Consider the following 12219-nt stretch of genomic DNA (forward strand, 5'->3'; position numbering starts at 1 on the left):
ATGGGAGGGGGGGGGGAGGAAAAAGAAGGGGGGGGGGGCTTAGGTCCAATACTCTATTGAAGGGAAACATCCAGTAGTAGAAAAGTTCATGTTCGACGGGGATCTTTGTACACAAAGGAGTGTTTATCAAGGAGCGTACGGTCGTGTGGAGAGAGCTGCGTCATAAAAAAAAGGTCCCATCTGTCGTGAAAGCGTTTGGAGGCTTTCTGGTGGTCCAGGTTGGCATTAATTTTATCCCGAAAAAGGAGTTGTAGGAGATCCCTTTCGACCTGTGAAATGGAGAGCGTGGATGTAGAGGTCCAGTTGGCCAGTATGGCCCTTCTGGCTAATAGGAGGCAGATCAAGGACCAGTCCTTCCCCGGTGGGCTGGGAGCGGTTGACCAGAGGAGTAGTGTGTGGTCCCAGTGCCCAAAGATGAGGAGGAGTGGGTTCTTGGGGAGTTTCAACAACGTAATCCGGAAGATATAAGCCAGAACTTGATCCCAAAAAGTAGCAATATAGGTGCAAGTCCAGAATCGGTGTACGAGAGAAGGTTTGGGTTGCTGGCACATTGGGCACAGTGGGGGTGAGGTAGAGGCTGAAGAATGGTTGGGAATTGGAAGAAAAGGAATATGGGCGCGGTGAGTGATTTTCAGCTGGGTTTCCCTCCACGATTCATTTGGGACCAGATTGTACACAGAATTGAGGCCTTGCAGGATTTTGTCTACTATGTCCTCTTCTGGAAAGTCCTTTGCCCAATTCAGCACTGAAGACGAGGCTAGAGAGGGAGTAGTTTTCAAAAGTAAAGGTTTGTATATGTCAGAAATTTTGCAGGTGTCATTCTGAATGAGTGTTTCCATGAACGATGTAGCGAATCTGGCGGATTCGTTCCTGCAGGTTTTTTGAAGGAAGCTGACACATTGACCATAATGGAAGTTCGAGGCATCCGGAAGAGAAAATTTTGCGGCTAGAGATCTAAATGATGCCACCCGACCAGAATCCGGATCACACATGGAGAAAAAAGTAACAAGACCCTTTTGGCGCCATTCATCATAAGGCTGTCGTTCCAGGCCCGGAGTAAAATTTGGGTTCCCTTGTATTGGGAGGAATTTAGAGATGAAAGGAGAGAGACGGAGACTTTTCCTTACCTCCCTCCAGGCAATGGCAGTGTCCCTCAGCAGAAGGTTGTGTTGATGCGGAGTTGATAGAGATTTCCACTTGCAGTGAAGAAGGGCAGTAAGGGAATAGGGATGGACCATTGCCGTTTCCAGATGAAAGTTGGAACATTGGGACTTTTGGGTAATCCAGTCTAGGCTCACCCTCAAAAGACATGCTAAATTATACAGTCTAATGTTCGGAAGACTAATACCGCCTTCGGTCCTGGGAAGATGAAGTTTCGAGAAAGCAATGCGTGGTCTTTTGTTTCGCCAAAGAAATTTTGATATTGCAGAGTTCAAAATTTGAATGTCCTTGTGTCTGATAAGTAAAGGTATCGTTTGGAGAGGGTATAGCAGGCGTGCGAAACTGACCATTTTTACCAAGTGACATCTTCCCAGGAGTGAGAGGGGCAGATCCATCCAGTTTTCAAGTTCCAGAGTGATCTTGGTAAAGAGGGGAGGGTAGTTCAGATGGTAGAGTGAGGAAGGGAGTTTCCCTATTTTGATACCCAGGTAAGTGATATGTGATTTAGCTATCGAGAAGATGGAATTGTGAGACCAGGCCAGAGGTGGGAGGGGACCGAGGGGCAATATCTCGCTCTTGGAATAATTTATGCGTAAACCGGAACATTTTCGGAATAGATCAAATGTGTTCTTTATCGTGGGCATATCTGCGGAAGGATTTGCGGAGAATATGAGGACGTCATCTGCAAAGAGAGACGTCTTCAATTGTTGCTCCCCTATTGAAATGCCATGGATTGGGGCTACTGTTAACAAATACCTAGATAGTGGTTCCAGGGCCAAATTAAAGAGGAGAGGGGATAAGGGGCAGCCTTGTCTCGTGCCCTTATGTAGGCGAAATTCATTTGAGAGCAGGCCAGCTGCAACCAATCTGGCAGCCGGAGAGGTGTACATAGATTTTACGAGATGTAGGAAAGGGCCAGTGAATCCCATTTTGTTCAGAACCAGAGACAGCCATTCGATACTAACATTGTCGAAAGCTTTTTTGGCATCAAGAGTATTAATGGCAAAATCCCCGTTCGGGTTACATCTAGCGTGCTCTAGTGCCATCATCACCTTTCTGATGTTGATCGTCGCCGTTCTGCCTTTCACAAAGCCTGACTGGGCAGGGTGGATCAGAAAAGGGATGATGTCAGCTAGCCTTGTGGCTATTATTTTGGATAAGATCTTGACATCAAGATTTAGAAGCGAGATGGGCCTATAAGAGCCTGGTTCTGTAGGTTCCTTCCCCTTTTTTTCTAGAAGTTTTATTATCGCCTGGTTACCCGTAGGTAGATAGGGGCCCCCTGTCCATATGTGTTGGTATACCCTTTCAAGTGTGGGTGCTAGGAGTGAGTTCAGGGATTTATAAAATTCGCCCGTTAGTCCATCTGGACCAGGGGCTTTTGAGGAGGCTAGAGTCCGGATCGTGTTGGTTATTTCCGCGAGAGATATGGGGGCATTTAGAGAGTCCAGTTGCGAGGAGGATATTTGAGTCAGAGTCACTTTGTCTATAAACTCGTGCGCCGTATGCTCGTCGATAGGGTCGGCCGCATACAAAGCCGTATAATAGCGTAGCATGGCTGAATTTATGCCCTTTTGCGACGTCGTTATAGAGCCATCAGGCTCCCGGATAGCAGGGATAACAGTTGGGCGGTAGGGGCCCTTACATAGTCTGGCTAGCAGTTTACCGGCTTTGTTCCCAAATTTGTGAAGAGTGGCATCAAAGTGAGCTCTCTTAATCGATTCCAGTGTGTCGGCCCAAGTTTCAAAAGATTGTTTGGCTATTCGCCAAGCTTCCCGGTTCTCAGGTGTGTCATGGGTATAAAGTGTACGTTGGGCCTGATGGAGTCTGGAACTGGCCGTATTGTAGTTAAGGTGTGCATTCCTTTTGAAGGAGGATGCATAAGAGATAATGCGTCCCCGAAGGAAAGCTTTCCCTGCGTCCCATAGCAGATTAGGGTTATCCGCATGGTCCGCATTTGTTTGTGTGTATAAACACCATTCTTTGGTAATGTAGGTGTGGAAGTCCGCGTTGTGTTGGAGGAAGGCGGGGAATCGCCAAAGTTTGGGATTCGGATGAATGTCAGGAGTCTCTAGAGATATAGAAATAGGAGCATGATCAGAGATAGCAATATCATGTATCTCCGCATCCGGGATGAAAGGGAGTAGGTCATGAGAGCTAAATATGTAGTCAATCCTGGTGAATATGTTGTGTGGATGGGAGTAAAAGGAGAATTCCCTATCAGTCGGGTGGTGTAGGCGCCATAAGTCAAGGAGACGAAGGGATTCCATTGTGTCCGCTAACAATGTAGCATTGGTCGGTGTCGAGGACGAGTCAAGTCGTCGTTTCGGAGATTTATCATCTAGTGGGTGTATTACGGAGTTAAAGTCTCCCCCAACGACTTGGGGTAAGGAAGGGTAGCGCAGGAGCCAAGTGGTCAGTGTGTTGAAGAACTGTTTCATAGGACTGTTTGGGGCGTATATGTTGGATATCACTATTTCTTTTGTCCCAATGCGGACACGAATAGAGAGCAATCTGCCCTGAGTATCCGTATCCGTTGACAGTATGGTACATGGGAGGTGTTTATGGATAAGGATAAGGACTCCCGCTTTACGGCCTAGAGCTTCTGAGCCCGCCACCGCCCCCACCCAGAGTTTCTTCATCCGAACAAAGTCGGGTGAAGAAAGGTGTGTCTCCTGAAGCAAAGCTATATCTGCTTTGAGCCGTTTGAGATGGCGAAGAACCTTCATTCTCTTAGAGGGGGAACGAAGGCCCTTCACATTCCACGAAATTATTCGCAGCATGATGGGATTAGGACGGGGGTATGATGAACAAGTAGTAAAATCATTAGGATGTGTGTGATTGTGTGTAGAGAGCAGTAGTTATCTACACTGGAGCATGTGAGCAAAGCCCTAAGAAGGGGGACGATGAGCAAGCGTGTACTAATAGTAAAATTATTGGGTAGAGGAAAAGGAGAGGAGGGGGAAGGGTAGAACTGTAGCAGTAACCAAAGATAGGACAAGCAGAAATAAACATAATAGCTAACCAACTTCGCTTTTTTCCGCATGGGGATCACTGTGGAGACCAGTTCCCATAACCAGCCCTGCATCATGTCAGGGGCTTCCGCCCCTCGGAGATGGGGTACAAGGCAACAGCGGGGCATGCGGGAGAGCAGTGTGTGGAAGCAGGTCTGCACAAAGAAACCCAGGGGGAAGAGGGCATGAATGTATACACAAAAAAAAAAAAAAAGTATAGATATCACAGGTCAGTGAACATAGGTTGCCATGTTAAGCAAAATACCTCTATAACCATGAACCACTGAGGAAGGGTAAAAATATAAATAAAATAGAACATAACGAAAAAGTTCGACAGTAAAGAGTCAATTCGAGATGTAGGCAGACAGAACAGCCAGTCCGATCAAGTAGTAACGGATATTACCTGTGAGGTGTGGACTGTCCAAGAGGGGGAGTCCAAATTCAGAGCACCTTAACCAGGTACGGAGGAAGGCCAAACAGAGCTGTAAAGAAGGAAACACTTGCGTGTGGAAGCAGCGGGGCCAGAGCGTGCCCCTCAGCGTGTGGTCAGGCCATGTTGAGTTGGACCCGAGGCCCTGAAGCGCTTGGGAGAGTCTTTGCGCGGGCTCCTCTGATCCAGGGCCCGGTTGATTGGTGGGGCCTTAGGTGTGGGGCTGAGGAGGGAGCCTGATCGCGACGATTTCAAGTAGGAAGATGCTTCCTCCGTAGGTAGAGCTTTCGGGGGCGGAAAACGCCGAGTTTTCAGGTCGATGTGGAGGGCGGTTTGCGGGAGCTGTGAGGAGAACAGCTACTCCATGCGGCGCCGGAACCGGAAGTTGTCATTTTTTACTTTTTGCTATAATAAATATCCAGCAAAAAATATATAAAAAAAAAATTTTTCCTCGGTTTAGGCTGATATGTATTCTTCTACATATTTTTTGGTAAAAAAAAATTGCAATAAGCGTTCATTGATTGGTTTGTGCAAAAGTTATAGCGTCTAAAATATAGGGGATAATTTTATGGCATTTTTATTAATAATTTTTTTTTTTACTAGTAATTGCAGCGATCAGCGATTTTAATCGTGACTGCAACATTATGGTGGACACATTGGACAATTTTGACACTATTTTGGGACCATTGGCATTAATACAACAATCAGTGCTATAAAATTGCATTGATTAGTGTAAAAATGTCACTGGCAGTGAAGGGGTAAACCACTAGTGGGTGGGGAGGGATTAAGTGTGTCCTAGGGGAGTGTTTCTAACTGTCTGGGAGATGGGCTGTGTATGGCGTGACACTGATCGCTGGGAGCAGACGATCAGTGTCCTGTCACTAAGCAGAATAGGGAGATGCTGTTTACATCTGCATCTCCCCGTTCTTCAGCTCTGCGACGCGATCGTGGGTAACCCCGGCGCCGTGCGTGTGCACATGGCAGAAACTTCAAGGTAACGTATGGGTGCATTACTTTGCCCAGCTGTGCCATTCTGCAGACGTATATATGCCGACAGCAGTCTGCCCACCGTGTATATACATCACTAAATTGATGTTAAATACCAGGGTTAGGGCAGCAGCTAGCTGCCCTAACCCGGGTAGATTTTTACACAGCGGGAAATCCTCTTTCACATAAAAGTGCTCCCAGGGGCGTATTTGCCACGGGATCTCTTTTATGGGCAGCGGGAGAGGTGACCCCCACCACTTCCTGGTCATTTCAACCGCTTACTGGAGGGATCCGATGGAGTGATGGGCAGGAATTTGAGTGAGGGCAAGATGGTCCTCTGTCACCTACCACACATTGCGGATTGTCACTTGCTACATCACCTGCCACATGTTGTGGATTGTCATTTGCCACCAGATGCGGACTGCCACTTGCCATGTCACCTGCCACACGTTGCCAATTGTCACTTGCCACGTCGCCTGCCACAAGTTGCGGATTGTCACTTGCCACGTCACCTGCCACGCATTGCGGATTGTCACTTGCCACCATTGCCTGCCACCAGATGCAGATTGTCACTTGTCATGTCACCTGCCAGACATTGTGGATTGTCACTTGCTAGTCAGTAATCTGTCAGTAATCTCTCTGCTGCCCGTGGCTGCCTGCGCAGTGAGGGCGGAACTGCAGGGCAGGCGATGAGAGATGATACCATCTCTCTGCTTCCCCCCGCCGGCTTACTGATTGCCCAGCCACCCTCTCACCTACTGAGCCGCCCAGCTGCCTGGCCCGTCTGCTCTCTCACCCACCTGCAAAGCTTCCCACTTTCTCACCCACCTGCGGAGATGCCCACTCTCTCACCCGCATCTAATTTAAAGGGTTGAAGCAGTAGTAAACCCCTAAATAAAATAAAATAAATTACAGACTTACCTTAACCACTTGCTGACCAGCTGCCGTCATTATACTGCGGCAGGTCAGCTCTATTGCATGAATTTCCGTTGGTGTATGTCACTTTGTGCAATAGATACAATGGGCGCATGCACGTGGCTGAGAGCCACAATGTCTGCCAGGGACCCGCGATCACTCCACAGATAGGCAGAGCGGGGATCTGTCAATGTAAACAAACAGATCCCCATTCTGTCAAGTACAGAGTGATCGTCTGTTCCTAGTGAACATAAACAGTGATCTCTCTCCTCCTTCAATCAGTCTCCTCCCCCCACAGTTAGAAACACCCCATTATGGGACACTTAACCCCTTGATCGTCCCATAGTGTTAACCCCTTTGCTACCAGTGTCATTTAAGTAATCAGTGCATTTTTGAGCGCTGATTGCTGTGTAAATGTCAATGGTCCCAAAACAGTGTCCAACGTGTCCAATCTGCCGAAATCCCACTAAAAATTGCTGATCACCACCATTACTTGTCTCAGCCCGATTTCATGGTTTCTGACACACAATTGCAGGAAGTCCACATTGTATGACTCCAGATCAACTTTCTTTGCAAACATTCTGCTGCAAGTTTTGGTTTTGTTATGTTGTGCAATAGTCATCCCACCACAAGGGGCACTGTGGCTGAATTTTACTGTCAAAATTTTTTTATTAAAGCAAGATACATACAACGCAAAGAAGTTTACAATTCGTCTTGCACAACATTAAGAAAAATAATAACAGATAGTACCTAAGTCCGCAACAAGTTGTAATAGTGGTGACATAAAAGCGATGTAATATAATATACAGCTTCTTGAGATCAAATATTCACACGGTCAGACCTTTAAAGAGTATAGAAAACGTGAACATCTTATGCAAAGGCCAGGATGTTAACATTCAAAAGGAGAGCAAAACATCTAATTCCGTGTTTGCAAACAAATACAAAACATACAAACCATAACTGGTTATACCCAAGGTCACCACTAGGGTGAACCTTTATCACAGTTGGGTACATCCTTAAGACAGAAATCAAAGTACAAGGCAAAAAGAGTAGATGAAGAAAAGAAGAAATAGGAAAAAGAGAGAAAATAGGGGGGAAGAAATGAGAGAAGAAAAGTGGAAGAGGGGGAGAGAGATGGCAGGATGGGATCGTAGAGGGAGTGAAGAGAGAGGGATCAGAAGGGTGGGTAGGTCGGCCGGCCGGTTCCTAAACAACTACCAAAGATCAGGAATAGGTTGTTAATCGGGGGGGGCTGGGATTTATGGTACTAGTAGCCGATGGTCAAAATGTGGGGGTAAGTAGTGATCAACCCATGGTTGCCAAATCTTGGTATGTCTAGGGACAGTATCTTTAACAGTAGCTTCAATTTTACTATGTATCATTGCTTGCGTAATTCTATTCTTAACTTCAGTCAGACGCAAAGTAGAGGTCTTCCATGCTTTAGCTATTGTTTGTTTAGCAGCGGTGGTGATCTGCAGAGCAAGGCGTATCTGGGCCCTGGTGAGAGAATCGGGGTAAAAATTGAGAAGGGCCAATGCTGGATCAGGATCCAATGAACTGGTGAACAGAGTGGACAGAACCAAAAATATTTCAGTCCAGAAGCACTGGGCCACTGGACAGGTCCACCAAATATGCAAATGCGTGCCCCTCTCGTCACAGCCACGGAAACAGTTTGGGGAATATGAAGGTAAAAACTTTGCAATTCTATCTGGCACTAAGTACCAACGCATGAGAACTTTGTAGCTCGCCTCTAGAGCCACAATATTCGATGAGGAGAGTTTAGTGTGTAGCCATACATCAGACCAGTCGTTTTCATCCAGATTTAAGTTCAGGTCCCTGGACCAACACTGCGCATATGTCGGGAGTGTTGACGGGTGGGAGGTAAGATGTGAGTATAACTGCGATATTTGTCCCGGGGCATGTGGATCAGTATTGCATAATTTTTCAAATAACGTATATGTGTTCGTATCCCTAGTCAAGCTAATAGTCTGCTGTACAAAGTGCGATATTTGGAGATAGCGAAAATATTCATTATTCGGTAACTGTGATTGAGCTTGCAGGGAAGAGAACGATTTGACTGTATCCCTGGCCACCAGGTCACATATACGAGTTAGGTTTGCATATTCCCAAGCTCGGAATGAGGAAGGGGAGGTGTAGGCAGGATAGAACTTTGGGTGACCGATATAGGACAACAAAGGGGAGTGCGGGGAGATCAAATGGAACGATTTACAAAGTTTATCCCAGAGTTTGACAAAGGTAGAGGTTATGGGGTTGGATATTGGGCCTCGGGACGCAGGGGGGAGCCAGAGAAGATTAGTTAGGGGTATAGGGTGAAGATCTACCGCTTCAAGGCTCACCCAGATGGGGATTTCCACTTTAGCATGATAAAGCGTGGCTTGAGCAAGTTGGGCTGCGTGGTAGTAATGTTGGAAATTGGGTATGCCCAGACCACCGGCCCTATGATGGCGAAGCAAAGTGGGTCTAGAGATTCGTGGCTTCACAGGGCCCCATATGTAATTAAATACCCGGCCTTGGATTATGCGATGAAAATAAGGGGGAACCGAGATGGGAAGGACTCTGTATAAGTAAAGAAGCTTAGGGTGTAGGGACATTTTGACCGCGGCAATACGTCCCATCCAAGATATGGAGAGGGGGCGCCACTCCTGGAGTAAAGAGGAGAGATGCCTCAACATTGGGAGGTAATTTGCTCGGAAGAGGTCTGCAGGATCTCCGGTAAGTTTAATGCCCAAATATGGGATAGACGAACCAGACCATTGAAATGGGAAATTAGTCTTAAGAAGCGCCAAGGTGTCGTCTGACAGTGATACATTAAGAGCTTTGGATTTTGTCTGATTGACTTCTAAGCCAGAGATTTTAGAGAATTTATCAAGGAGATTTATTAAATTAGGGATGGAAATGTGTGGAGAGGTGACAAACAATAGTGCGTCGTCAGCAAATAAGCATAGCTTATGAGTGGTAGAAGCAACCTCTAGTCCCCTAATATCTGGGTGCGCTCTAATCAAAGCGGCCAGGGGCTCTATTGCTAAAGCAAAGAGTTGTGGCGACAGGGGGCACCCCTGCCGCGTCCCTCTTCGTATTGGAAAACTTTGGGAGTTAAACCCAACGTATGTCACTAATGCTTGCGGGTCGGCATACAAAGACGTGATCCACTGTAAGAAATGGGGGCCAAAACCCCAGCGTTTCAAGATGAAGTGGAGATAGGACCAAGAGACTGTATCAAACGCCTTTCTGATGTCTAAGGATAGGAGGTGCATGGGGATGGAGCGCGTCCTCGCAAGGTGCTGTAACAGGACTACTCGGCGAATGTTATCGCTAGCTTGCCTACGGGGGATAAAACCTACTTGGTCTTTGTGGACCAGATTTCCTATGATCAGATTGAGACGTAATGCCAAGATTTTAGATAAAATTTTTATATCTACATTTAGTAGGGAAATGGGTCGATAGTTGGACCATTGGGTGTCATCTGAGTTGGGTTTAGGAATCATAACTATCTTGGCCAATAGAGAGTCTCTACCAAGAGGTTGCTGTCTCAATAGGGCGTTAAACGAATTCGCTAATAAGGGAGCTAGGATATCTGAGAATTTCTTATAATAACTGCTAGGTAAACCGTCCGGGCCTGGACGTTTGTGTGGCTTGAGCAGTTTTATAGCTTCAAGTACTTCTTCTGTAGTGATTAAAGCATCAATGGAATCTCTGGCTGTGCGGGATAGTTCAGGTAAAGACAAGTTCTGAAGTAGGGATTCAGCATGCTGAGGAGAGAACTGGGTTTTGTCTGAGTAAAGGTCAGCCAACTTCTCACGGAATTCGGCTAGAACTTTGATGGGGTTGCTTGTGTGGGAATTCTTAGCAATTTTAAGTCTAATCGGCTTACGGGTTTTATCTGGCTGTCTGAGACGTAGGGCCATAAAGGTATCCGGTTTATTAGCTTTGGTGTATATCGTGTGACTAGACTTACGAAGAACCTTGTCTGCTGATTCAGCTAACAAAAGATCCAGCTCCAATTTAGTTTTTTCAAGGATAAGCTTATGGGACTCTGTCGGTGAATTTTGGAACTGGAGGAAATGTGAGTGATATTCTTCTTCTAATTTTTGCTGTCTGATCTGTCGGTCTTTCTTAATATGTGTGGCTAGGGAGATGCAGCTGCCTCGAATTACCGGCTTATGAGCTTCCCAGAGTAGTACCGGGGAAATATCTGGGTTGGAATTATGTTGCAAATAGTCAGTGAGAGCAAAACGAATATCAAAGCAGTATGATTGATCAGTAAGGTGTGATTCGTTCATGCTCCACGACCTTTCCTTGGTTCTAGGGATCAATGAGGCGATAGTAGTGACTACAGCACAGTGGTCAGTCCAGGGAATCGGACATATGTTAGACTGGAGTACAACTGGGAAGGAGGCTACTGGTGTCAGAATATGATCAATCCTAGAAAACGAATTGTGAGGATATGAATAAAATGTGTAATTTTTTTTCAAAGGATTACACTCCCTCCATGTATCTAGGAGGGAAGCCGAAAGGAACTGTCTCCGTAGCTGAGCCGAAAGGGAATGACCCTCAGGCGTATACGGCGATTTATCTATATGTGGTTGTAGAGTTAGGTTGGAGTCCCCACAAATAAAGAGTGTACCCCTAGTGTGGGTCTTAATAACCTGTAAAAGGTGCGAAAAAAAAGGGTTAGGGTTACCATTTGGGGCATAATAGGAAACCAAAGTGGTTTCAGTATCCTGGAGTAGGCCTACCAATATGATATACCGCCCCTCTGGGTCTTTAATTTCTATTGTAGGCGTAAAAGGCAGAGAATGATGGAATGCTATCAGAACACCCCTTTGTTTAGAGTCTGCAGAGGCCGTAAAGACCTGAGGATAACGGGAACTGAAAAACTTGGGTGTTTGGGAACCTGAAAAGTGCGTTTCCTGTAAGGCAACTATCCCAACTTTCAGAGAATGGAAGTTTCGGAAGGCCTTAACCCTCTTGCTGGGGGAGTTAAGGCCTTTGACATTAAGAGATAGAATATTCAGAGGGGCCATCGAGAGACAGGGTGAGAAAAACTATAAAGTATTATGTAAGGAATAGGAACCGACCGACCAAAAAGAGACAAAAGAAGTGAAAGGGAGGGGGGAAAGAAAGAACAGAGAGAGAAGAGAGAGGAGAAAAGAGGAAATTCGTCTGCAGGGCAAACCATGAGATGACAGAAACAGTCTGATACCAAAACAGGTTGCTCGGCCAAACAATGCTCCGTCCCCGGGGTCCAACACAGGCGGCCCAGGAGAGAGCGCATTATGAGGGAGGGGAGCAGTGGCTGTTCTCCACCACCGTCGGGACAGCAACTGTACATAAACACTGCAATTTACAGAACCAGTAAAAAACCAAAACGAAAAAGGAAATAATATAAAAAATGAACATTAGGACTCATCTCAATGGACATGACACCCAGAGGTGCCGGACATAATAATAGAATGATATATAACACCTCACCAGGGCAGGAATGCAGGGGTCTTTGGAGGTGCAGGTGTATGGAGGTGGGGAAGAGGGGGAAAGGGGGAGGGTTAGTCAGGATAGGGAAGGATAGGCTAGGGAGAAGGGGAGAGGGAAAGGAGGGGGACAGAGGTCATCGGGAAAATTGGGAAGGGATAGGGATAGGAACCAGAGGAGGCGAAAGCTAAGGAGGGAGGGGTAATGGGGGGCTGGTGGGTA

General features: G+C 46.5%; 1 protein-coding gene across 1 annotated transcript in view; it reads right to left on the reverse strand.

The window, feature by feature from the left end:
- LOC143962417 (uncharacterized) overlaps positions 1–10808 on the reverse strand; it is a 33554-nt gene extending 22746 nt beyond the window's left edge. Inside the window, 2 exon segments of the mRNA XM_077471697.1 lie at positions 3139–3232; positions 9870–10808. Of these exon segments, the coding sequence (XP_077327823.1) occupies positions 3139–3232; positions 9870–10808 (1033 nt within the window).
- Between the last annotated feature and the right edge of the window lie 1411 nt (positions 10809–12219).

Source organism: Lithobates pipiens, unplaced genomic scaffold, assembly GCF_037356315.1.
Source record: "Lithobates pipiens isolate NorthernLeopardFrog02 unplaced genomic scaffold, aLitPip1_a1.2 Scaffold_8, whole genome shotgun sequence".
In the NCBI taxonomy this organism is placed as follows: Eukaryota; Metazoa; Chordata; class Amphibia; order Anura; family Ranidae; genus Lithobates; species Lithobates pipiens.